The sequence below is a fragment of the Dermacentor albipictus genome, chromosome 1 (genome assembly GCF_038994185.2).
Source record: "Dermacentor albipictus isolate Rhodes 1998 colony chromosome 1, USDA_Dalb.pri_finalv2, whole genome shotgun sequence".
Taxonomy (NCBI): domain Eukaryota; kingdom Metazoa; phylum Arthropoda; class Arachnida; order Ixodida; family Ixodidae; genus Dermacentor; species Dermacentor albipictus.
This window is the reverse complement of record NC_091821.1, coordinates 464,856,517-464,883,769: the sequence shown is the minus strand read 5'-3', so window position 1 is coordinate 464,883,769 and position 27,253 is coordinate 464,856,517. Positions and strand designations below refer to the sequence as shown.

The 27,253-nt window shown below is 44.5% G+C and overlaps 2 protein-coding genes across 2 annotated transcripts in view; one reads left to right on the top strand and one right to left on the bottom strand.

Annotated features, from left to right (window-relative positions):
- Positions 1-26,448, bottom strand: part of Cul2 (cullin 2) — a 62,142-nt gene extending 35,694 nt beyond the window's left edge. Inside the window, exons 1-7 of the mRNA XM_065436558.2 lie at positions 26,298-26,448; positions 19,750-19,879; positions 15,492-15,595; positions 11,942-12,033; positions 8,528-8,774; positions 7,072-7,284; positions 4,015-4,371 (exon numbers count right to left, since the gene is read on the bottom strand). Of these exons, the coding sequence (XP_065292630.1) occupies positions 4,015-4,371; positions 7,072-7,284; positions 8,528-8,774; positions 11,942-12,033; positions 15,492-15,595; positions 19,750-19,867 (1,131 nt within the window). The 5' untranslated portion in view covers positions 19,868-19,879; positions 26,298-26,448. The remainder of the gene's footprint in view (positions 1-4,014; positions 4,372-7,071; positions 7,285-8,527; positions 8,775-11,941; positions 12,034-15,491; positions 15,596-19,749; positions 19,880-26,297) is intronic.
- A 50-nt stretch (positions 26,449-26,498) lies between these two features.
- The window catches only part of Hmt-1 (ABC transporter ATP-binding protein/permease Hmt-1), a 134,940-nt gene continuing 134,185 nt past the window's right edge, over positions 26,499-27,253 (top strand). The window contains exon 1 of the mRNA XM_065436557.2: positions 26,499-26,679. The gene's annotated coding sequence lies outside the window, so the exon portion shown is untranslated. The remainder of the gene's footprint in view (positions 26,680-27,253) is intronic.

Genomic DNA, 27,253 nt, shown 5'->3' with positions numbered 1-27,253 from the left:
AAAGACATGGCATAGTGTGGCAGGTTGCCTGTGGCAAAGAAAAGGCAGCAGATGCCGAGAGTGCGGTTGCCTGGCGGAACGAGCACTTTCAAGAGATCATCAAGTCTTTCTCTCCAGACGACATTTTCAACGGCGATGAAATGGTGTTCTTTTAACAGTTGTTGCCAAACAAAACAATGAACTTCAAGGGTGACAGGTGCAAGGGTGGAAAGAAATCACGTCTCCGCATATCGGTTCTGTTCTGCTGCAACTCCACAGGCATGGAAAAACTGAAGCCACGAGATGTTGACAAGTCTGCCAAGCCGCGCTGCTTGGAAAACGTTGCCTTGCGAATACCGCGCCAACAAAAAAGCGTGGATGACGCTAGAATTGTTCACTCAGTGGCTGCTGCAGCTCGACGACACAATGAAGAAAAAAGACAGAAATATTCTCCTCATCGTTGACAATTGCTCGGCACATATCGTGAACGAGCGATTGAGCAATGTACAACTTGAATTTATGCCCCTGAATTCTCCCTTCTTGCTCCAACCTTTGGACCAGGGCAACATCAGATGTGTGAAGGCTGAATTTCAGAAGCGTCTTGTGCAGCGCCTCGTGATCAATATTCAACTTGAAGCTGCCCACACAGGTAAACACTTGTCAAGCAGCAGAAATGCTTACAGGGTCGTGGTGGAACGTGAAGGCAAGCACGATCAGCAACTGCTGGCAAAAGGCAGGCTTTTTGCCTTTCATCTATGCCACAAGACTTCAAGGACAGAGAGGAGCTCAACCCAGAACTGTGGAACGAGCTTACCGAGAAGCTCTCCGTCGACACTGCGGTGACCTTTGATGATTACATTGACAGCGACAGCTACATCCGCGGAGCTCACTAACGAAGACATCGTGAATAAAGTGCGTGAGCAAGAAGATTGCAGTAGTGACGAAGATGATGCCAACGCTGGATCAGCAGACGAAGAGGAAGAGACTGTTTCCAGCTCGAATGTTTTAGTTTTTCTAGAAAAGAGGCAATCATTCTTTGGGTGCTGTAAAGATGTCCCCGATGACGTTCAGAGGAAGGTCGAGGTTGTGGAGGCATTTGTCCTGCAGCGCTTGCTGTCTACTCACCAGAAGAAGATTACAGATTTCTCCAAGCAATAAATTGTACCGTATAAACGCGTGTAAGGGCCGCACTTTTTTTTACAAATTCGAGGGCCTATTTTCGGGGTGCGGCCCATACACGCGACATATGAAAAAAAAATTTTTTTTTCAAGTAAAAACAGACCAATAAGTGAATGCGCGTTTATTTACAATAATCCTCATCAATCATCACTATTTACAATCAGTCATCATCACTCGCGGAGTCCTCAGACTCCGAGCTGGTGCTGCATTCTTCTGGCTCATCACCCCACAAGTCGTCGTCTTCAGTTCCGTCCAGCGTGGTCCTTCGCCGAAAGGATAGGCCCTTCCTCTTTAAAAATCTCCGCAACCAGCCGACGCTACCTTTGAACTCCTCGCGGGGTATGCTTCTCGCACGCGCCAAAGCTTGCGTCTTCACGCGCAGCATGTCCGTCGTCAGCGCATATCCATTGTTCCGCACTTCCATTGCGTAGCGGAACAGCTCTTCTTCGAGCTCAGGATATTTGCATGGCTTGCCTCGAAAAGCACGCCTTTTGGAGCTGGTGGTCTTCAACGCATCCTTCTGGTTGCACCACCTTCGGACGCACTTCTCGTCCACGTCAAATTTTCTACCCGCCGCACGCTTGCCATGGTCGAGGGCAAACTCCACTACCTTCAATTTAAAGCCTGCCGTGTAGCTATTGATATGTTTGCCCATCGTGCTAGAATGGCAACGCTCGATGGCAATTCGTGAAAAATAAAGCAGAGCACACACGAGAGCCGCAACAACAGCGTGCGCCCACGCCAACAACGCTGCTACAACTCGCGTGCCTTCGACAGTCGCAAAACAAAGCCGGGGTGGCCAGCATGGTGGCCAGGGCTGATGATGATGACCCGCGACATCGGCGCCATCCGTGGGCGGCATCTGGAAGCTTCCGTGCGCGCGCATTTTGAAGGCTAATCACACGTGGGTCGTGGAAAGTTCGGGGTGCGGCCCTTACACGGATATTTTTTTTTTAAATATTTGCTTCGGGAAGTTGGGGGTGCGGCCCATACACGGGTGCGGCCCTTACACGCGTTTATACGGTAGTTAAACTGTGCCCAGCGCTCTCGTTTATTATTTACTTACGAACATGCGCATCTTCTGCAAAGGTATATAATTTTCTTTGTTGTGTTAGATTACCAACATGAAAATATTGGTTTTTCAGTAATACAATAATTCAAATTAATGAATCGAATTCGGTGGTCCCGCTTATTCTTTTTCATCGTGCACAGCATTGAAGGATCCCTCCTAAGCGGAAGAGGAATGCTGGTCGGAGGAACCGTAGCGTGATTTGGTGCACTGCTGATGGCATTGTCAGAGCACAGTATGTTCACATAATAACCCTCGCAAGTGCTTCCGCGTTCGAATTAGCAGGCATTTTCCCACATTTGAATACACATAACTTTGATGGCACTGCAGCGTCAGTTTGAATAAACTGAAAGTTCGAAGCGTGTTCAAGCTAATGATATTCGACTGTAGTTTTTGCATTGATCTGCTTAATTTAGATCGATACTACCGTATTTTCACACGTATAACCTGCACCAAAAAATTCTGAACATTTATTAAAATGTCAGAGTGCTGGTTATGTGCGAATTTCACCTTGAAATGTGGCTTCATGGCAGCCCGGTCAGCGCTGAAGTGAAGCTACAGTTCAAGGCAAGGTTCTCCACCATTCAAAATTTTGTTATCTCCTAGGGAGCCCTACCCCCGCGTGCTGAAGCTCCCTTCTTCCCTCCTTTACGGTGGCCCATTTTTGTCCTCTTCACGGGTTGCCATTTCGCATTTAGTAGTGTACGAATAGGGCATACAACGCCGGAAAACTCCGTTACCACAACACTCCCTCAGTCTGCAGAAAGCGCTTCGTGACACAGCGAGAGCCAAATCAGCGGTGGAATTTTTGGCTCAGCTGCTTTGCTCCATTGCTGTTGACCATGTGAGGACGGCTGCCTTTGCGCTTCCATCCACTGTCATGTGAATGCTAGCTGTAAAGTGGTCCTATTCACGTCACGTGATGTGACTGATTCGTCTGCAATCACGTCCATTGTGTGAACCCAGCTTTATCAGCATTGCCGAAGATGAAGAGCAGGGGAAAGCACCGTTGCTGGTCAAAGACACAATGTCAACAAGTCATGCATCCATGAATGGAAGCTTTTTTTTTAAAAGGTTTGAGCGTTGCATGCAGTTATTTCTGCGGGTTATAGGGGCAGAACTTATGCTTGTTTCCGGGCTGTTGTAATTGTAGCCGATAGGTTATCCATCTCTGTTCTTTTGGCTCCACCACAGAGATAAAATACTCTCCATAATGCCTTTCGCCCAGAGGGCATTGCAAAAATAAAAAGAATAAATTAATCATTTTCATAACCCTCTAAAAAAATATCAACAAGGTGCGGGTTATGTGCAGAAAATTATGGTATATGATCTCAAATGTGCATCTCGAATGCGTATCTTGAATGCACTAGATAGAAGTGCAAACAGTGCATTGTGGAAAGAAATCAGTAAGAAAGAAGACAACAATGTCATTGAAAACAAGAATGCAATCGTTGCACACACTTGTGACGAGTGTAAAAAAAAACTACATTAAAATACATGTTGCTTTTGCAGTCAAATGTTTTTTGTTTTTTTGCTCAGCTTACATTCAAGGAAAGTTGTTTTCATTTTCTGACCTATCAAATTTGGCCATTGGCCTAGATTCGAGGCCACACGATACTTTGGCCCATTTCCTTGACATTGCAGTAGAAGGGAATTCTTTCAACATTGGTGTTTTTCGAAGAATACGTTTCGCATTACGGAAGCACGGAGGGCAGGCACAGTGCGGTTTTGTGGGCGGAGCTGGCACAGTGTTGTTGGCCGTGCGTCTGGAAGTCGGGCAGACGTACCTGGTAAGTGGCATGCACCTGGAGCACCGCCTCGACGAAATGCTGTGGCGAGATGGCGTTCGCCTGGGCAGGGCTCTGGCCCCCACTATCGGCCGAGGTGGTGGACGACGAGGCAGCTGCGGTTGCCGCGCCGCTTCCTCCACTGTCCCCCTGCTGCAGGCGGCCGAGGCCAACACGCTCGACGTGCCGCTGCAGCTGCGAGACGAGCACCTCGAGGGCACGGGGCCCCAGAGGCCGCAGCAGGGTGTACATGCGAGACAAGTCCGTGCGCCGCTCGGCCTCCATCATGGGGCCGCACTCCTGCTGCAGGAAGCCCAGGTGGGCACCCACCATCTGCTGCTCGCATTCACGTGTCACCTGCAGTGATGAATGAAACGGTACCCACGCCATTATATAATTGCCGCCCAGATGAAGCAATATAATGCAATCGGTGCAGCATGCAGTATAGCCACAAAATTAGTCAAGTGCTACACAAAACACTGTCTGGCAAAGTCGCCCTGACTGCAAAACTTTTCACGTCATAGAACCTGCAAGAAAAACAAGGTCTTTTTATAGTTGCAACTGAACTGATTACGATTACAATTAATTACAACCGCTAATTCATTGTGTAAAGCCCCCATGCTGCATATCTTATTTTATGGCTGAAACAGACCCCTACAGCTGGCTAATTGCCTACAGCTAAGCCTTGAAACGGAAGTGTCTTCACCCTTTGACTGCCAAGTTCTTTTGTTTGTTTTTTAGACTGCAACACAGCCTTTGCGATTTTTTTTATACATGTTGGTTCAGTGGGCATTTCATGCCACTAGAAACAGGTTTTTCGTCGCCATATTCTAGTAATTGTGAATAATTTAAAATGACTTTGTCTGTCATAGTCCGGATGAATGACCGGACGGACATGCCACTCTGGTCATAGCCATGACTGCTTTTTGTATACTGAGTGCTGGTCACTTTTTTTTTGTGCTTGTTGACTCAGCGGACACTTCATACTACACAGAAACTGGTTCTCTGTCGTCAGTTTCTTCTAATTAGTAATTCATCAGGCGTTCATGAATCTCTTCACCTATCAGAGTGTGGACGTACCTACCACACTGGTACGGCATGGCTGCACTGCCATGACAGAGCAACACAGCACAGACACATTTAATACACCTGCAGTCAGAAATATACGTAACTGATGAAGTTCTTGTGTGATTAGATTACCTCTCCTTAGACGGCACAACAGAAATACAATGCTATTTTTTGTATCAGTTACTTCTGGAAAAACATCCCATACACTGAAAACATGTAACGAGTATACTCAGTAGTGGCAGAGGCTGTGTGATGGTGAGTGCCCGAGTTATCTGAGGAATAGCAGTCAAAGGGTTAAGTACAGTAGTGAATAAAAAAGACATGATATTTTGCATTTGGGTCCTGTGTGTGCTAAACAGTTTAAAATGTTGGAGATGCATTATGCCAGACCAACTAGCCTAGGGCAATAGTCTCTTGAACCCACACTGCCGCCATATTTAATTCACGCAGCATAGCACATTCACCATGCACGTAACTTGTGTATTCCAAGAGTGTTCTCAATTGGTTGTGAAAATACGTGCACACTAGCGAGAGAAACATTAATGATGGTTGAGGAGGATAGCTGAGCAAAAGGTTTGGCGTGCTCCTACATGATTAATATATAAAAACAGATAAAAAGTATCACACAAATAACACAAATAACTCAGAAACGGGCAGCAGTGAGCATCATGAAATGAACGAAATGGAAAGTCGAGCTCCATGGCACCGTCAATAACCGAAATGTTATCCATCTCCATCCTTTTGGCTCCACCACAGAGATGGAATACTCTACATAATGCCTTTGGCCTAAAAAATATTTAACCATTTTTGGAACTCTTGCCTCTCAAAAAAACAGAAAAAAAAAAGCACCAATGATTACAATAACGCCTAATGTGAAACTTGAGTGCAGCTCTATACGTGTTTTCATTTCATGTGTGAATATTTTGTACTACACTAATATAGGTACAAGGTTTACATTAGGAAGAGAACGCTGTGAGTAGCGTAGCTGGCACGGACAATCTGTCTCCTGCGGCACAATGCGAACGGAGTGAAGTGTGTGGTGCGACTGCCTCTCTAATCGGGAGATCACGAGAGGCAGCATGTGGGTGACACATGGGCATGATTCAAAGCAGTCACCACAGACTTTCACTCATGCAGCACTGATACCACAAATGGTATCATTTGCGTCATTGGTAAACAGACGATGCACACTACTCTGGCGCCACCTCGTAGCCATCGTCGCCACAAAGCCCATCTTGCACCGCATTGCGCTTTTCTTCTCAAGCTTTCACTATACACTCCTCCTCCGCTTTCTGCATCATGGGTCCGCTGAAATATCCTCCTCCACTTTCCTCCTCGCACTCTTCTTGCTATCGCCATTTTTCATCCGCAGTCCGCGTACGCTCCTTCATCCTTCGCTGTGCTTGTTCGCTCAGTTATGAGGACACTGAAGGATGACGTGGACGCCGACGCTCACCCCAAGGACAGGTGCGTAAGAGCTACGCTATAAAGGTATTCTACTAGCAAAATGTAAACTACCCGGAGAGAGCAACAATTGCACATCTTGGATGTGCATGCCCTTTCTGGCAAGCAGATTGGCTTGGCTAGCCTGTAGCTGGCAAGCCAACATTTCTATACCATATGTTCCAGGTGATCACACAGTTTCATATTAAAAAGGGTGTGAATCATGGCTTTTCTAATTCAGCATTTCATTGGCATGGCTCTAATTTGCAGTACAGGAAACCCTTTTTTGGCCAAATGGAGTTGTCACACGTGCATTTCTTACACATAAATCCAACTGAATTTTTTTCTATGTTGTAGGCATGCCTCGCTGGATATGGAACATAACAAAGGTATTTCCATCTCGGATGAAACTTAGTTATAATATGGTGAGACTGTGTGTGAAGTTTGTAGCGCTGGTTTTCTACAATGAACATAAACCAACTCGCATTAAGTTCAGCTATGATAAAAAGAAAAGCAAAGCAGCGCCCTCTGGGGCGTGCAACAGACCTTCGGGTAGGAGCTGGGGTGCAGAAACCGGTGTGCACGCAGGTTCTCCTGAGCGAGCACGTGGAGCACACGCTCCATGTACGCCGAGCAGTCGCACTCCTCAAGCAGCCGGTGAGCCTCGCGCTGCAGGTGCTTGCCAGTCTCGGCCAAGAAGGGCGTCTCGAACAGCTCCTGATACAGAGCCAAAGGCTGCTTGCGCTTGTACTCCTCCACCTGCGACAACAGAGGTGCAGCGAATTAGGAGAACAACTCCCACCACTCAAGGCAACATACTGTGGCAGATATCCTTGAAATTGTATCATTGATATCCATACGGTAACCTTCATAAGAAGTTGACAATAATGAGCCCATTCTGTCTTAACGCTACCATGGACGTACAAATCTGGAACCAAAGAAATGTAAAAGAAACTCAACAAGTTGGCAACTGTGCGACCAATGATAGATTGGAAAGTGGTATGTGTAGTGATAAGAGACAGAATTGGTGTAAGTATAAATCAAAAGCAAGATCAGACAGTTGGTGTTCTAGTGAAGATTAACTCTTTAGCTAACAAGCCCAAGCTGTACTCATTCTAGCTGTTCGTGCCAATATCATTAAAGGCGAGCTGCACTTGCTCAGGACAAAGCTTTGACTTTACTTGCCTGAGACCAGCAACGCTAGTCAACTCAGTTCACATTGTGCATTTGAGCTTCTGCACTTGAAAATGTTTTTTGATGCTTTCAACTCTTTTCATTATCATCTGTTCATACAATTATACACTAGAGCTTTAAATGTGTGATGACAGAGGGTCTCTTTTCTAGAGCAGATGCCTTTCATTAATATTTTGGGTGAATATGAGACGTAAAGCACACCTGAGAAATATTTTTCAAGTATGGATGTACCACTAACGTGCAAGAATTTGCTGGAACGAAAATACAAATAGGGAAATTTTGTAGACTTCTTTTACGAAAGAACTTTGCAGTTAAAATATAAAGAAGTGCAGTTTGGTAAGTCATGTAATGCGTGTAAAGTTTTAAAGAAATAGAATAGGCATCAAGAGACGAAAAGTGCAATCAAGGGCATTAGAATAAGAGGCTCCTTTCACCACAGCAATAACAGACGGCGCCAACATTCTATCACAGTGAAATCTATATATATTCTGAGCGGTGTCACTATGGACAACATGCACTTTGGATTTAATATGAATGGAATGGGCAAGTAACCTATGTAACGCTTCTGTACAATATGTCAGTGCAAATAAGCCTGTGCTTTAGATAGGTGAGTCATTTATACCTGGTGCTCCTATATTTGTGCAACGCAAGAAACTTCAACAATGAAATCATCCTCCCAATTGAACTCTATGACACTACTGTCCCATAGAACTCCCACAGTAAGTCGTCAGCTTTCTCTAAATAAAGCCTTTAGGCAGAAATTTTGGCCACGCAAGCAAAAAACCAGAGGCACAAGAGGTATGCTGACCTGCACGAATGAGAGGATGACCCCCTGGACGACACGCTGCTGCGTGCAGCGGCCCTCGCGGTCCTGTGCGAGTGCCTGGAGCAGGAGTGTGAGCAAGGACGCTCGCAAAGGCTGCACCATGTTCCGCCGCCACAGGTCGAGGCCCAGCTCGCCCACTTCGAGGAGCTGTTCCGTGGGCTCCACTGAGCCATAACTCAGGTCCGCCTCACTCAACTTGTGCTTCTTGATGTGCTGTGTGTTCAGGTACCTACAAGCGGGAGAGAGGCATGCATTGAACAGCTGCTGTTTAATGTGCCCAAGTGGCTTCCAGAAAAAGTGACACATTGCCGACTCCCATGGTTAAAGGTGTTCTGCTAATACAGGCCTTCCAAGAGCTGGGCAATTGCATCTGCAGCACAAGCATGAGTCATGTTCTTCATCCTAAATGCTATCAGACACCTGTTATTCTATTAAAGGGCCCCTAACCAGGCCTCGCAGCAAATTTTGGTTATACGCTGGAAGTTGTTACATGTCCTCTAGGGACCATTCTGCCACAAAAGATTTTCAAATTGGCTCATTAATAGTTGAGGTAGAGATATTTCAGTGCCACGAACCACTGATTTCAGGAGGTGAGCTTCACTGCAAACATAGATGCTCTCTCCACTTGCCCCGTCTAGCCTCCGCAGCCTCTGTGCTACATGAATACTGAGGCAGACACAAGCGGATCAAAGAGCATGACGCCGCGCTGGAACATGGTAGAAAATGACAGTTTCGGTGCCTGCGCGCGCGACTGCACGAGGTGGGAACAAGCAGACGAAACGGGAGTACCTCTCTCTTGCTACAGTGCGAAGTAAAACAAAAACATGCAGACATTCGGTTTGGATGTTTTATTATTTCTCTAAGCTTCAATTTGTCTATTCTAGCAATATATTACAGATCAGAGATATAACAGATCTTGGCTTGAATAGTTCTCACTGTCATAAGTCACCACGAGCGACGTCACAGCGCGAACATGCGTACGTAGGCGCACTAGAATGTGTACATCATCCTCCGGCTTGAAGCGTGGTAGCCACAAGGAGAAGGAATAACGGCATTCGTTTTGAAATTTCAGACCTTTCTGCAGCACGTAGCGATGTGATAATTTGTAGACACGATTGTTATCGCGCGTTGTATGCTCTGCGCTTGTCAGCTCAAGATGGCCAGACCTGGTGAGGGGCCCTTTAAACATTTTTAACATGAAAGTCTTAATTGGCTCGTAGCGTGATGAAAAAAATGCAGTGTCTAGTCAAGTGATAAAAAAAAAAAACATGACCTTCTCTGAGCAAGCGGCAGGTGGAGAGGTGAACGAGCGACGTGCGCAGTCAGAAAAACAGATGGTGCGTCGCTGACGTCACACGGCAGCAGTTGTGGTGACAGTTGGCAGCGAAGCTAGAGAGACGACAATGGAGGACGCTTGCCCGGGGCCTTGTGGATTGCGTGGTAGGTCTCGGAAGTATGCTATGGCCGAGTACGCTTGCGAAGCGAGAAACAAGGTGTGATGGCGAAGCAGCGGGGGCAAGGCGTTCGACCACGAGTGCCGCTTTGCCCTGCTGAGAGGATGAAACTAATTGTGTTTGGCTTGTGTTATGCATTTGTAAAACTTACTGGCGACAAGCATGATGCACCTTTAGGTAGTGCATTAAGTGCTTCCATTTTTCATTGAGGAGGTTGACCTAAAGCACCACATGTGTACCTCACATTGCGACTAGTTATGTCCTGCAAGAAGTACGACCTCTGCGATCGTATAACTTAATGCATTAGCAAGTGTGCAGCAGGCCTTCGCCTTCACATATTACAAGAGTGTAATGTGCTGCCAAACTTTTCTTTTCCCTGCCCCAAAACCCTATAACAAAGAGGAGTTTTGAACAGCTGAACTGAAAAACAAAGGACTAAGACAGACAGACAGACAGACAGACAAGAACAAAAACGTCTTTTTCAGTTCAGCTGTCCAAACTTGTCTTAGCTATGAACCAACTAGCTCAGTTAAATATTATTCTGACCTATAACAATACAACCACAAACATGTACACAAAACATGTTGTTGGCCAAGTTGGTTCTTTATACGGAATAAATTAGAAGAGCACAAGAAAGACACAGTCAAGGCATGGAACAGTACAGGCATGCTATGTTCCTTGTCTTGTTCATGTCCTTTTTGCACTCTTATTTTATTCCGTATAAGTTCATACTTAGTCGGGAAACTGCAGAGGGAAAGAAGGTGAAAATGTCGCAAGATTTATCCATTCGGCAGGAAACTCCCCGAGGTGTGAAGGCCCCATTCGCTTTTAATCTTTCACAGACATGTTGTACATTGTCTGTTACACCAGATACTCAGGTATTTTCACATTTCTTAAGCGATCTCATGTGTCGTTTGAAACCCTGTGATATACATACAGCTGGCTTCATAATGCTTCAGGCACATTTCCAGCCAAATAAGGTCATTTAATGCATCTGTGCTGCCACATGTCACTTGTCTTTAACGAAGTCTTCCTAACACTGTTTAGCATTTCGAAACCATCCGTGGGATGTTGCATTTGCACATTTTATCTGAACATTTCATAATAATGCTTGTTTTCTTTTGCATTCTGAACATGAGTTGTTCTAAACAGTGCCACAGTCTATAATGTTTTGTCTCCTACAGCCATGTTTACATGGGTTTTACAGCAGACTGTCACATTGTGATGAAAGTTTGTGCACAATGCCTCAATGTGCCAAACTGCTAGCTATTTTTTTGCTTTTGGGAAGCACTTACTTACAGTCACACATCATAAGTTGAAAGAAATTAATGCTGTAAAAGCATCGACTGCAATAGATCGTGCATATGATTACGATAACTCATTGCACATGCCAGACACCCATGCACGATGCACAATGTGTGCCATGTGCGCCTCTTGTCCTAGACACATTAGACGTAACCAACTTACCAGCCGTCACAACAACAAACCTTCTAAACTGTAGCTTGTGGAATGCAAGAATGGCATTGTGGTGATGCCGTGAAAAAAATAATGAAGGAGAAAAGGATCGGGAACCACTGATACCTGAAAATGAAGTGTGTTCATGTGCTTGCATGCTCAATCGACTATTGTTCTCTCTTTCCTATCTTTATGCTGAGTTTACAGTGGTGTTCGGCTAAATCATATTTTTTTTGACATCCTGCGAATTTTATTGGAATGGTATTCAACTGGCACACCATTAAAAAGCAGGAAAAAAACAACAACAAGCACTTGCATGAAATTCACAACGTTCTTGCATGTTTTGGTGTTTGTCTCATTTACTGTGCTAACATTTTATTTGTTTATGAGAGTAGAATACAAAGATATGCTGGCACCAGACGGACGACAGCCCCCAGCAAATAAAGTAAGGACAGAGAGAAAAACCAGTGACCAGAAACAGACTTACATGTACAACTTGTTGAGATAGTCGATGCCCTGGCTGTACTGGAGCCAGTGTTTGTAGTACGCCGCCAACAGGTCATCACCGGACACCACCAGCTGCACAACCGCATTGGCATGCATGTTAATACAGCACCATCTCATGCGCTCTTTATTTGTCCACTGTTAACGTACAAGGAGCTGCTTACGAGAGTGTGCCATCTATTGCTTTATCAAGCAAAGAGCTGTGTTTTCTTGGCCTCACTTATGCTGATGGTGAAAGCTGATGTGCGTATACTCCAGGGGCAGTAGTAGTCTCAAGCAATCACTCTCGGGAATATGATCGATTTTGCGTGACTTGGCACCGGATCCAGTGGAGTACAGGCGATACCTGAATGTCTCCAGAGCTGAGTCACATGAAATCTCAAAAAAGTGATCGCTCAAGAATACTGCCACCACGTGTGATCTGTAACATTTCCGCATTGCTTTTGACGGCGTTGTCACTTTCAGTTTGCTCTGTCTTTCGTCTTGCTTTCTAACATTGTACTATGTATATATAAGTATCATGCACTCTGTAGTAAAAGTTAGAAGCTACTGCTTGCATCTGTGTCACACCTCCTGCACCCTTTTTTTATTTCTACGCACTACAAATTTGACGGTTATTCATCAACACTTAGGGCACCAAAGCATTACAGAGAAGAAAGTGTTATGCAGAAACATGCAACACTATCCTTGTGTGCTAAAGAAAGTCATCTAATGCTATCACATATGTTCTTAAGAGCTAGCACTGTTGAAAACAGCAAGTATGAGTGACAATCAGAACCTTTTGCAACTCGTGTATTAACAAAACTACCTGGGTATCTTCCCTCCCGTTAATGTACTTCTCTAATTTGCCTGGAAGGCTAGATAAAAAAAAAGGAGCTTTATTCTTGCTTGTCAAACCAGTGCCCTACAGCAGTTTCCAGTGCGCTAAAGTCTTTTAACCTTCTTCCCTTGAAGTGTTTCTTCAGACTGAGGAATAAAAAAGCGTCACTGGGGGCCAGATCCAGAGTGTAGGGTGGGTGGTCAAGCTTCTAAAAAGCACACTCCCAAATGGCAGCACGGGTAGCATGAGGTTTGTTAGCAGGGGTGTTGACAAGAGGACTCCTCTTTTAAACAGTTGCATTTTTTTGATGGGCACATACAGTTTTCAGAGAATGTCAGCATAATGTGCTTATGTTACCATGCTGCTGCTTTCCAGGTAATCAATCAGTAAGATGGTCTTTGCATCCAGGAAGATTCCCTCCGCCTCCCGGAATATAGTAACCATCATCTTTCAGTGGCGAGCGAGCGCTGGGACAACCCGAACTTTTGAGTGAGTGCCCTTCTGGTGCTGTTAGGGTGGCCAGAACTGGGAGGTGTGAAAACCAGCTACTCCTAGCTTGCCAAGATGTGCATTCCTGCCGCAGTGGCACTGTCATTGAGGGCACTGGGCAGCTGCAGCTGTTTGCGGCTTCTGTGGCATTGCACTTGCATTGCGCATTGCTTGCTTTTCACAGGTGCAAATTACGTTAAAGGGTCCCTGAAACGGTTTGGACAAATTTTGTAGACACGGACGGTACAGCTACACTAAGTCTTTCGCACCACAATTTGTGTCAAGCGTTTCATGTTAAGAGAGCTACGGACGTTTGCAAGTTACCCTCCTCCATAGCCATGCATTGGCACCTCGTCTGCTGAGTGATGGGGGCAAACTCTGCCTTCACTGGCTCTGCAACATGATGCGACGTCGAGACATCTACTTCTGGTTGTCTTGGAGCCAGTGCACAAAGCCTTTCCAACTTATTTGCCAGCCGCCTGGCAGTTGATCCCAAGCGAGAGCTATGGAAGCAACATGCGCTGCAAGCATTCTGTCACAGTGCTGCCCGTGTCCGGTATCCCAGTAATGATAGGCAAGCTGGGCATTTCGACCGATAGGTGCAGGCGTAAACTAAAGCCCCTCCATACTACTATTGCTGTGATGAAGGAACTTTAGCGTAGGTGTACGTGAGCAGCCTGATCAGTTTCCACAGTCCAGCCACCTGGTGCTGCAGAGCTTAACCAGCCAAACAATGAGCTAATATTGCTCTAACCAAGTGTAAAATATTTTAAACATTTAGAAAAACGTGTTCATGATTACTCTCCCGCCAAAAATTTACACCAGCTGCTAAGTAGAATACACTTCATCAGTGCTATATTAGTTCAATGTTTGGTTGAGCTCTGTGTGACCAAGTTACTGCACCATGCAGATCGTTCCCACTTGTGCCTCTGCTCATCTCGTGAAATGCCCAGGCCCAGTCTGCTTGCACTTGCCTTTACCCGAATACCGGACAGGCAAAACACCACTGTGGTAGTGAGCCTCCGGCGTAAAGTGATGGCCGCAAACACGCAAAGCCTGGCGCCGATCGAATAGCAACACTCCGATGCACTGCGGGCACTCCGCTCGTCTGCTGCCTTTCAGAGAGACACGATGTCGCAGCTTGACACATTGCCAGTCGCTACGTTTGCAGCCCACAACGTAACAAGGGCGAACCATGGTGCTGGCAAAAAGAAAGATCGAGGCCAACGCTGACCACGGAGCTCTCATAAACAAGAGCATACACGTTGTAACACAAGCAGACGACACTTGCAATGTGCCGGAAGTCTTGAGTGTAGAGTTAAGTTGTCCTTGTGCATTCTCTTTCTGTTACTTTCTTTTTTACAGAAACAAATTAACTAACATTCCAACTATTACAAACAACATTTGCTCGCCATAAAGTTGAAAAAATTATCGATGATGTGCCCTGGGCAGCCAATTGGACAGCTCGCCCTACTGACATCATATGGTCACTTTGCATCACCTGGTCACGGGCGCCTGAAAAATCTGCCGAGTGGCATGCTGCGATCGATAGCGACGTACATTTTTAAAACCTTATAATAAATTACGCGCTTTATGTAGAGCACTGAGACGTGCCAATTAATGATAAGAAGGACCTATCCTAACAACTCAGTACATTTGTACAAAATCGTCAAAATCGTTTCAGGGTCCCTTAATGTTTAACAACAATAATGCACATTTACAATATACAACCTACAGCACTGAACCACCACCGGCCACGGCATCAGCATGACCCTAAGACCAGCCAAATAATTCAGCCATAATGCAACCACTCAATAAAGCATATATTGAAGATACTGCATTTATATTGCTAGTGGTGTGAATGCAAAATGAGCTCTACAAATCCTTGTGTGATTTATCAGCAGAATGCAAACATGTTGATGGGGAAAGTGAGCTCTGTAGTTTTAATCTGTGTCTTTCCCTTTTCTTTTTGTACATTGTTTAAGTCTCTTGTTATTCCTTGTTGTTTGACACCTGTTCATAAGGCATATGCCATTAAGAAAAATAAACCAGTTGTGAGCTTGTGCTTCACCTCGTCTGTCTTTTTGTCACTGCTAACCTGTCCCTCATTACGAACAATGCGTCCGACCCATGATGTTTCACCAACGCCCATCGCAGCATTACTAATGTAACCTCTAGCAAGGTCATGTATTAGTGAAATGGCAAACATTCATACAGAGCTCACCTCGTACAGGTGCTGGACGTGGGCATTGAGAAACTTCTTGGTCTCCAGATAAAGCCGGTCTCCCAGAGGCTCAGGGAAGGCGACACATAGAGCATAGACATCCGTGCATCAATCAGTCAAGGATCACAACAGGCGGTAGTGGCTAGCCAGTAGCATGTACTAAAGGGGCCTGACACACATATACTCAAAGTTGTAGAAACTCAAGCACACGCTTCTCTCACATAAAAGGATATCACTTAGCAAGTATGAAGGTTGTGAAACACTTGTGAGAGGTTTTGATTTGATACTGGGATTCATTCTCGAAATGCCGAACCTGGCACCGTCGACATCTGTGATGCCACAACACAGAGCAAAATTTGTGGACGTAACGTATCAATAAGGCTGGGTATAGTGAGGTTGCTCACGAGAACACAAACAAGAGTGCTATGCTTGTTTATTCTAGGTGCGCTCACAGGTGGCAGCCGCAGCTATCGCAAGTACAGAGCAAGCCAATTCAACATAATGTCGTGATGCATTCAATTCCTGGATACCAAAATCGAAACTGCGTCATAGAAGCAAGTATTGTAGTAAATTATTTACAATGCTCTGACGATTGGCAGTATGTTTTTCGAGGGCATAAATGGTTTGGACCTTCACATAATGTAGAAAAAGAGATGAAAAGTAAGAAATCTGATGTTTGTACTCATCATTTATTCGAAGAGTCACAAGTGATTTGCACTTAGTGCATTTATAATAGCAGTACAAAATTTTTAAAATCTTTTTTATTGTTTCATCTTACTTTTTACATTTTCTTTATTTTCTTCTCATTATTTACATTATTTTTTCTATGGTATCTCTGTCTTGACAGCAAGGCAGTTCTGTCTGTAAGCATACACATTCTGTTGACATGTACATTTCAGACACTATCAACACATTCTGTGTTGACATCAAGCCAGCTTGTGCTTTGCATGTTGTGCACATGTGTGCATTTATTTTTATTTTCTTCTATTCATCTTTTTAAATTTTCATGTTCTCCCTTCTGGTCAACAAAAAGAAGTAGCTGCCTCAACTCTTAGTTGACTTAAGCCTCCCTTAACATTTAAATAAAAGAAGAAAAAACAGCAGTTGCAGTGTAGATGGCAGTTACCCCTGCTTTATATATGTCGATGGCCATTCAGCCATTCAGAAATCTGCAGTACATGAACATAGGGCAAAAATATTTTATGCCAACATCGCTAGGTGCTTCTGCCATCTGCTTCCTTGACACTGTTGTGGTTCTCTTGTTTTGTTTTTTTCCCCAATTACCGATACACACCAACGCCGTCCAGCTTTCCATTCTAATGCATGCTGTGTGTTGTGCACCAAAAAACAAATGCCAGCATGCTGTACTATATCCGGTAAACAGAAGATAAATTTAAAACATAAAGACATCTGTTGGAGCCATTGCAAAGTGCAATCCACCATCCTGCTTACAGTATAAAGAACGACATAGTACTGGACAGCACAGATGCCGATTTTTGTTTTTGCTTAGCAATGCCTTCCCACTATTGTGTATCGCTACTCGACAACAAGGAAGCCACAATACTGGCAGGAAACAAGGAAATATGGCTTTTTAGCCAACGGGATAAAAGTGATCAAAGAAAATACAGAACAGATGATTAAATCGACATTGTGCTTCATCAGGCACAGCACTTTTTGTCATGGCGAAGTCAAATTTAGCTGCAGCTTTAAATTAGATTAGCTCCCCCAAGTGATGCAAGTTGGACATCATGAGCTACTGGACTAGTGAATGCGACACCTTAAAGGTACGAATTTTTCAGGCACACTTGTGTGGAAAAGTGACTAAGTATGTGCAACTGTCAGTCCTGCTATTCGGTGAATGAAAAGTGCTGCACGCAATGTATTTCCATGCCTAACAATAGCAGCTGCTCTATGTGGATGCAAATATGTTGTATGTCCAATGACCAGAGGCTACAAGTTTTTTTTAACTCATTCTTTTAACTCATGCTGCATGCTCTTCTCCAGCAGCACTGTTCTCATAACACAGAAGCTGCCACAAAGTAATAAAGAGAACCGCGCAGAATTATAGTAACCCATTTGCTGAGAAGATGATGGCAACATTCAAGCTTCATTTGAAGTTTGTGTTTGAGGGCACCACTACTTACCTTGCAGAAGTTTCTGAGGATTGCTCATTCTTTATACAACACCAAAGTGTTAACAGTTAAAAAGAAATCCCAGTTTTGCCGTAAAGGTGCAGCAATGAGTGCGATAGCAACATGTTAGCAGCAGTGCCAGTATGAAGTAAACGTAAGCTGACAAAGTAAAAAAGAGCTGTTGTGCTAGGGGTCCCCTGTTTGAGTCCTGCCATCGGACCATTTCTTTCATGTGTATTAATTAAAGCCAATGTCTCCCTTGGCAACTTTACCACCACTTTTTCATACCAGGTATATTTCAAACCTCTTTCCTGGGCTGATCCCGGAGGTAGTGCACAGCCACGCCAATAAAATGACATAATTTTCAGGTTTCAGCTCCGTTATGGTTTCCCGCGTTTAATATTTAAGCCCGAGAAAACATAGGATAAAAAGCAACACGATGTCAGTGTTTTGTTTCATGACATTTGTTTCTGGGCTGACATTCTCAAAATTCCGAGGAATAATTTTGTTAAGAATGTAAGATCTGGTATGAGCAATTTCAGTGAAAGAATGGTGCGGCAATATAACCTCTATATACTGCATGTCATATAGCATGGCATGGCATATAGCATACATGACGGAAAAAATTCGCTTGGAGTGTCCATATAATTGCTATTGCAATAAAATACAACCGATGGAACATCCTTAGTGCTCCTTAATGACAAGCAGGTCACCACGCTCTGTCAAAACAAATTTTGTTTAGCGTGTGAAGAAAAAGAAGCAGAAACTATCACCCGTTAATCATCACATTGCGACTCACTACTTTGTACTAATCTCCGTAGCAAGGCACACTGGAAGTCGAGATAAGCAGGGCCCTGCATGCTCACTCCTAGACTGAAGCAGTCAAGATGCCGCTGCTAGGCTACACCAGCTGTGCTAGCTGCTTTCAACTTGCAGAATGTACATGTGTTGTTTGGGCTCTTCTCTAGCATTAAAAAAAAATTATTTCAAAGCTCTTACTCATTGGCTAGCTTACTGAGCCTTGTTAAGTCACCCATGTCGTTGTGCTATGCTTCTAAACACGAGTGTGTGCTTGTAGCTAAGGGGTTATCAACAAGGAAGTTCTCAACTTACAAGTGCCTGTCTGCCTGCAAAAGAACAAAGTGAAACTAAAGACCACGGCAGGGCCCAGATGAACCAACAGCTTAGGCACAGTTTCAAGATTGCAAGTTGAAAGGACAAGAAACCATGCGATGTACAAACACTACAAGCATACTTTCAGTGTTCAAAGCTGGGGACCATCATGATTCATTCCGCAGAACTTCAGGCTTGCTGCACAAGAAATAGAAGCAGCAATGGAATCAAGTTTTGCTGTTCTCACTTGTCAGTCAGATTTGCCTTCGCTTTTCATATATTGTGCACATATAGCGTATAGCGTGCGATTTCGGATCGCACCTTGGAGGAAGGAACCCAGAACGGACAGATTAACCCTTGTCCTCACTGGGCATGCACGTAGCTTTGTGTTCAGTTTCTAATGACAGCATTTGCATTGAAACTTCAATTTCCAGCTACAAATGGCAAGGCTGCATAGCAATGCTAAGTTACTCTTGAAACCTTATGTGAAAATCCAAAAGCCAACAAGTAGTTGAGGTTCAAAGTGCATATCACTAAAGGAAAGGGCTCCTTGAGTACTGCTTCGGTAGTATGTGGCAGTACAGTTACTCCTCTGACTGCAAAATGATGAGGGCGACCTATGTATTTCAGAGACTTGAAAGTGCCTACAATTCCGACTACTCTATCGCTCGGCTTTCAGCCACCAAGCTACACCACAGTAAAGATGGTGCATAACAGCTCCAAAAAAGCTTTACGACTCCATACAGGAGTTTTAATGCTGCCGTTGCTTTTCGCCACAATAAAATGAACAAATATACTTGGACCGTGGTGAAACACAATAGTGGAGCACCACCGTTTTGGCTTGTCCTTGCACAGGACAATGACAACAGAAAAAGCAGATCTTCTCCTGAATAACAGCACCTGTTCTTCAAGAATGACTGACAGGCAAAGCTATAATTAGCCTAGTGACACTGTCTTCAGCCTGGCTTTTCACTACACCTTTGGCGAAGTGCAAACAATCATAGAAGGATATGAGAAGCGGTCGTTCCACACAGGTCGTGGAACCTTGCCCAGGGTGATGACGCCCGCGACAGTGTCTCTCAATTGCTCCCAGGTGCACTCAAAGTCAATGCGCTTGGGCTTGAGAGACATGCTGCTGGCCACCTGTGGCAATGAAGAACAAGCAGTTCAGCAAGAGCTCCGACTCTGACCTCTGCGAGACCGTTTAACGTGACTTCACAGTACAGAAAAGGCAGAACACAGATAGATTTGGCAGGGTTGAAACTAACTTTGATTCACTAATTACAACAAATAAACAAATATACTGAGGAAAACAACAAAGTGAAACAGTACATTTCTGTTGCACATATTGCATGTGTCAGCCAACATCCTGTTACTGTATTCTGCCATACACTACTTAAGTTGACAAAGGTTAGCTGATGCTCATATCAGAGCAATGCCTTTTTATTTTTTATTTTTAGAGAAGGAATGTGCGTGTATCCATAAACAAAGTAAGTTGGACATCAGCACTGATGCATCTCTCCTAGCAACAGCCTGCCAGTTATGCGGCATAAAGTTCTAGTCATTAGGCACTAACCTGTGTAAACTCGCACCTCGCTAAACAATTTACCGAGGCTGTATGCTAGAATAATTAAATGGGGGGGGGGGGCATAACTTTCGGTGTGCACAGGCTTCGTAAAGCCGCGATCGAAAAAATTTCCTGGCAGGCCTATTTGATGTGGGCGTTGTTCTGTCAAAAGTTTGTGAGCCTTATTTTGCAGGAATATCGTGCAAGATGTGCATTACCCTTTGCTGTTTACACAGAGGTACGATGGTCACAACCACATTCAAAGCCTAACACACAGGCAAGCCAGCAGACTCTACATATGTCACTTGCAGGAGGAGAGAGCCAGCCACTCACAACCATGAGCCAATCATCCTGCTCGTGTCTCGGACTATTTTCACCCTGACATGCCTGTGTCATAGGCTGCAGCACTTGGTTGCCACTATCAGCAACTTGATACTCGTCCTCTACTCCTATTCAGAAAGCTGCCTACAACACTTTACTAAAACGTACACTGAAGAACGACATTACTGTTTAACTTGGGCACTTCCCTAAAAAAACCAACAGGGCCTGCCTTTTTTCCTTCTTTTTTTTTTTTTGCAACAGTAACAATTACGGGCTCTTTGAATACTCAATCTGTCCACCTATACAGTGTGCAAAAATATCATCGCCGTTGCACCGTCATAGCAGCAATGTTATGGCAATTATAAAAGTAACGTTAAAAAACTTTAAAAAGAAACTCTTTAGGGAAATTGAAGTTGTTGACCATTGTTGTCATGCTAGCTAATGGTGTCTTGGGTAACCTTTTACCTCAATATTCCATATCAGTCAACCCGCGACCTTTCCGCAAGCCATGTGAATGCTCCCAAGTTACTACTGTAGGGCATGTTCAGATGAGGACAGACTGAGGGGGTACCGAAGTTTTCGGCAAACTTTTATACGAGGTGGGAAAATGTTGCTGTAGAAAGGAATGAAACTCTGTTTTGCAAAACTTGGCACAGATGTGTAGAAAAAAGTGATTGTTTTACTATAGGTGGAGAAGATTGTTTTAACGATTTGCAGATATTCCAAATTCAAAGGCCTACCTCTCTAAAATGAACACATCCTGCCCTGCCAAAATTCTTTGATAAATCTACACCCCTAGCAGTAGTGCTCAAAAGGAAGTTAAATTTATGCCACCCACAGTTTGTTTTTGAAAACTTACCAAACTTTGGTTATTGAGTAAATGCCTCTGACTGACCCCAAAATCAGGAGTTTCTTTGGGCCATTTTAGCTAAGGCGATGAAGCTGAGAACTATTTCTGACAAATTTTCAAAAGGTTTGTTGCAAACCAAAAAAAAAGAAGCATGCAATTACACAATTACACCACATATTTATTTCGTTTTAAAATCCTGAAAATGACAAAATTGTATATATAGTGCAAATTGGAACAATTTAGAGACCTGAAAAAAATCATCATCACCTATTCTTATGAAAATTTTACAGAATATCCAGTCAGGGCTGGGAAACCTAGCACTGCAATAACATGATGCAAGCTTCTATTTTAAGTGAGTAAACAGAGCCTATTTTAAGACTCACGTATGGCCATCTCAAAGATGGGTCTCATTCTAATAACAAAATAAAAATCACACTCACTGAATTCTGAACTCATTCTTTATGTTTTACTAAATAAGAGTGACTCAGACTGTGTCTTTTTTGCCTCCTCTTAGCCATGAAAGGAGTTGAGCTCGAGTTTTCAGGACTCCTGCAGCCGCATTCCTATTACGGCATGCTGAGGTGGCAAGCATGCGAAAGCGCATACAGGCAAGTTTTTTAAGGCTATAGTCAAGGGAACCCGTTTCCGGCACTGATCTGTGCGTAGAGGCAATCGAGTGTGTGGCCTTGCTTCTCTAGCTGGAAGTGCAGCTCTCCCAAGAGGAAGTACGTGCAGGCTTACATTCCCAAATTTCTGCCCTTTTCCGGGCTGTGCAGCCACTCGATACTTTGCAGACCCGATTGCCGCTGCGTGATCTGCACATTGTGCTTGTCCACTTGCAGTTCCCAAACCAGGTGAGGGGCCCACTGACTGTGCTCTTGTTCTTTGCCAGCCGCAGTTACTTCAATACACTACTAGTTATCTGTCATAACCCATTCCTCGATATGCCCAACTTCCACTACTTTTCGTTACCATCTTAACTAGGATATCATAACTAGCTAAAGAATAAAAAAAGAAAGAAAGACAAGACATGGCGTAGGCAGGATAGGCATTGACTTATATATGCTATGAAGTCATGCAAACACACACACAACTTTCCATTCTTCTCGAATACCCTATCCCCATGCTTTGTCTCTAATTACACAGTACTGTCTTTCTACCTTGTAATATTACATCAACCATTTTCCACGTCGCAGTGCACATTTGGTGGCTTTCTTTTCAATCTGCTCTCCTCCAAATTTTCACCCAATGGGTTAGTACTGGAACAACACAGTACAGTAAAATCTCAATCACACAAATTTCTTGGGACTTCGAAAAATATTCTTATCAACATAAATTAATATGGTCCATAACAAACCACAATCACAGCACCACACTGAATGAAGGTAAGATCCATTTTATTTATCATGATGATGATGTTTTGAAGAAGCCTTTGATGGCTTTCTTTACATTTATTCCTTCAATATCTGTCAATTAGGCACTTCTAAAATGCACTAAATTTCATGCCCAGCGCTTCATCTTTAGTCATCATCATCATCAGCATCATCATCAGCCTGGTTACGCCCACTGCAGGGCAAAGGCCTCTCCCATATTTCTCCAACAACCCCGGTCATGTACTAATTGTGGCCATGTCGTCCCTGCAAACTTCTTAATCTCATCCGCCCACCTAACTTTCTGCCGTCCCCTGCTACGCTTCCCTTCCCTTGGAATCCAGTCCGTAACCCTTAATGACCATCGGTTATCTTCCCTCCTCATTACATGTCCTGCCCATGCCCATTTCTTTTTCTTGATTTCAACTAAGATTTCATTAACTCGGGTTTGTTCCCTCACCCAATCTGCTCTTTTCTTATCCCTTAACGTTACACCCATCATTCTTCTTTCCATAGCTCGTTGCGTCGTCCTCAATTTAAGTAGAACCTTTTTCGTAAGCTTCCAGGTTTCTGCCCCGTAGGTGAGCATTGGTAAGACACAGCTATTATACACTTTTCTCTTGAGGGATAATGTCAACCTGCTGTTCATGATCTGAGAATGCCTGCCAAACGCACCCCAGCCCATTCTTATTCTTCTGATTATTTCCGCCTCATGATCCGGATCCCCCGTCACTACCTGCCCTAAGTAGATGTATTCCCTTACGACTTCCAGTGCCTTGCTACCTATTGTAAATTGCTGTTCTCTTCCGAGACTGTTAAACATTACTTTAGTTTTCTGCAGATTAATTTTTAGACCCACTCTTCTGCTTTGCCTCTCCAGGTCAGTGAGCATGCATTGCAATTGGTCCCCTGAGTTACTAAGCAAGGCAATATCATCAGCGAATCGCAAGTTAGTAAGGTATTCTCCATTAACTTTCATCCCCAATTCTTCCCAATCCAGGTCTCTGAATACCTCCTGTAAACACGCTGTGAATAGCATCTATCTATGCTATATAGCATCATCTATATTGCCTGTGCTCAATGCACACCACACCGAGTGCTTTTTCAAGTGCAAATATCTCAGCCGGAATCATGAAGGACCAAGACTTGTTACGGTGACTCCGCAAATGTACGCCGTGACCATACTCCTCTTACTCTGAGAGGTCTCAAGCTGTTCAGATATTCATATCATCCATTGCAGCCTCATGGAGCATTTCAGTCATCATGAAACAGAGCACACAATCCTTAACGCATTTTGGCCATCCCTTTTTTGAAAATTTGCATCATCCATAAATTTGTATCAACCATGATTGTAACACCGAGATTATCTGAAATTGTAACTGCTCTTTTCAAAAGGTACTTTCTATTCGCCTGCACCCTGCCATTTGTTTCAGCAGTGCAGGAATGGCACCTACTGAACCCCGCTGTTCGTTTCAAAAGGTGCATGGCTGGTTCATGATTTCGCTGCACCCACTCTTCAATCGGTGCCAACTTGGTGCAGATGTACAGGTATGAAGCAGCAGCAAAGCAGACGACACAGCACACAAGGGCAAGCGCTATGAAAAATTCCGCTTACGGGCATCTGCCGTGTCTCTGCAAGCGCGGGTGTATTAACGCCTCAGAAGCCAATCATACCAGCAGTTCAGGACCTCTCAAACTTACGTAGTCCATGTACATTAGTCGGAGAAAACATAACACCTGCACGTCACCTGCACCTTGGCATTCGCTTCTCGAGCGTCGTGCCGTGCCTGCACCGCAGAAATCGAGCTGTACAATTTTTGAAATTCTCGTGAGCCTATGCGAACTGGTTCACAGTGGTGCAGGTGAATTGAACGGACCTAAGGATATCTGTAAGCTGCTGTGCATGACTTGGGAGTGTCTGCCAAATAAGAGGCTGTTCAAAAGGTCCTCTTCACAACATTTAGAGCTCTCATTGTGTGGCATAAGTTTGAGAGTATCATTGTGAGGGGAGTGTTAAATTGGCACTCTAAAATGTTGTGCTTGACTGGGATGTCTAGCAAGACCGTAATGATATGCTGGCATTTGTACAGGCACACAAGCATGCCTGCCATGTTGTGTTTAGACAATTATGAAGTTTAATACTGGCTGTACATGCAAGATGGGCTGCCCTTAAAAAGCAACTTCTCTTTTTAATATGTTCTGATAACATAAATTGCAAGAGGAGCATTCAAACCATATATAATATTTCACAGCTACAAGCTAAATTTCAGAGATACATCTGCAAATTTAAATTTTGCAAACCTTTTAACAAAGGGAGTACATCTGGTTAGAAATAAAAATGTGGTGAGTGACAGCATTCCTTAAATTTTTAGTGGTTTCAATTCAGTACTATTCCCATTAACTTGAGATTACACACTGATGACATTGGTCCACAACTAAGAAACAACATATTCTTAGGACATCAACTGCCTATTCAGTTTCAGAACATAAAGAAAAAAAAATTAGACAGGGCCTACAGGATTAACCTTTGGACTGCTCAGCTGGTGCACAGGTTTCCCTACTGAATTCCAATAGAAAACAGCCGGTGGACGGTAAGCGAAAGAGCATGATTAATCAATGAAGTGCTTCCATAATCGATCTACTCTTGCATGCTGAACATGTTGCAGTAGAGAGCAGCCCTCGAGCTCTTACGGTAGCCCATGTGCGCAATGAGTGCATCAGCTGGGGGAATGGTCGCCGAGTGTCGAAAATAAATAAATACAGAAATAGAAACGGCGGTGCTTTCGGGCATGCATGCTAGTCGATGTTACAAGATGCTCCGTTTAACGGGCACGGCTTCGCAGGGCACCGTCGGGCGCAGATGGTAAAGGTATTTCTTCAACCTTCGCCTCGAAAAGTCGAACATACTCCCGATAGCTCGCAGCGTTCGCCCACAGCGGCGGAGGTGACTATAGCAGGTAACCTGCGGGACAATTCGACGGATTGCGTCTTTATCAAGAAACACCGCAGATTGGACTGACAAGTCGGGAATCGGATCGGATCCCATCACCACACGACCAACCACAGGATATCTACTTGAGCAGTACGTCCAGTGTGTGACGCTAACGAAAGGAATCACTGCATAAATCTATTTTTACATTGTCACGCCCGTTTTTCAACGTACTGCAGCGCACGGAGTTAGCTCAGTACACGGTGGTAGATTCACATCACGATTGAAAGTCGTGGCCTCGAACACCGGACGAAGCTTCGAATCAGTAGCACTCCTATAGCAAAATTCGGCGTACAATTTCGGTAAAAGAAAACCCCGTAACACACCTTCTCAGCGCCGCACAGATGATCGTGCACGTTCCCATCACGCTAAGAAGCAGAGGATGTTATTCGATTCTCGACTAGGCACGATGCGTTCGCTTTTCCCTTCAAGGCAAGGTAGCTAGCACGGAAAGACACTCTTACCTGACTAAAAGCACCCGACGCTCCAGGCCACGCGAAGACAGCGATCCTTGAACGGCTGTGGAGATTTAATTTACCAGTGAATCTAGACTACCAAAACCAGCGGCTGCCTTCATTTTGAGACGGCTAAATAGGGCTGGCCCTGGGGAGAAAAAACCTGCCGCTATTTTGCCGGGTGTCGCTGGCGTCACAGGCGTAGTAGACTAATCAGCTGGGTCGCTGGGTTGCGCTGGGTGCTCTTCGCCGAAGCGAGCGTCTACCACGAGTCGGCTATGCGCGCGTTTTTGTCGGTAAACAATACGTGACCTATGACAACGCGAACGTAGGAAACTGCAGGTGTAGTGCTACTTGACAAAGCCTTTTACAGGACTTGTTTGAATCACCGGTAAGTGGTTCTTGCTCACGCGCTTAGCACGCTGCGCCTCGTGAGCGTGATTGTGCGGCTTCTGTGGAAATGCAAGTTGGGCCCGGCATTTCACTCGCTCGTTTTTGCAGTTACCCTGCGATCGTTCCGAAAAGCGTGGTTGTCACATTGTTCACTTGGTTCGAGCGACTGTGAATTGCCGACCGAATGAATTCCGGCTCGTGCGTAGTACAGTGTTGTGGCATGTGCACATCTTTTTTCACTTCGGGGGAAAAAAAAAAAAGTCTGTAACGTGGTCTGAAACGCACTGGTCCCAGTGCAGTGAAAGGGATCGGTTGTACAGTATTCCGTCTACCATGCCACTATTACGACGAACGGCGACGGTCCACCACGCCACCACGCTGTGTGCGCATCCGGCCGCAGCAGCTTTGGGAAGTGATAACACCTGTGTGCGCAGTGGAGCTCAACGGAATGCCGCTGATGAAAACTACAATGTTGTACAACTACAACTACAGCCGCGACGAACAACCTAACTCATTTACGCTTAATTCCAAAGGCAAATTTTTCTCACCGCCGCGATGAAACCTACACTGGC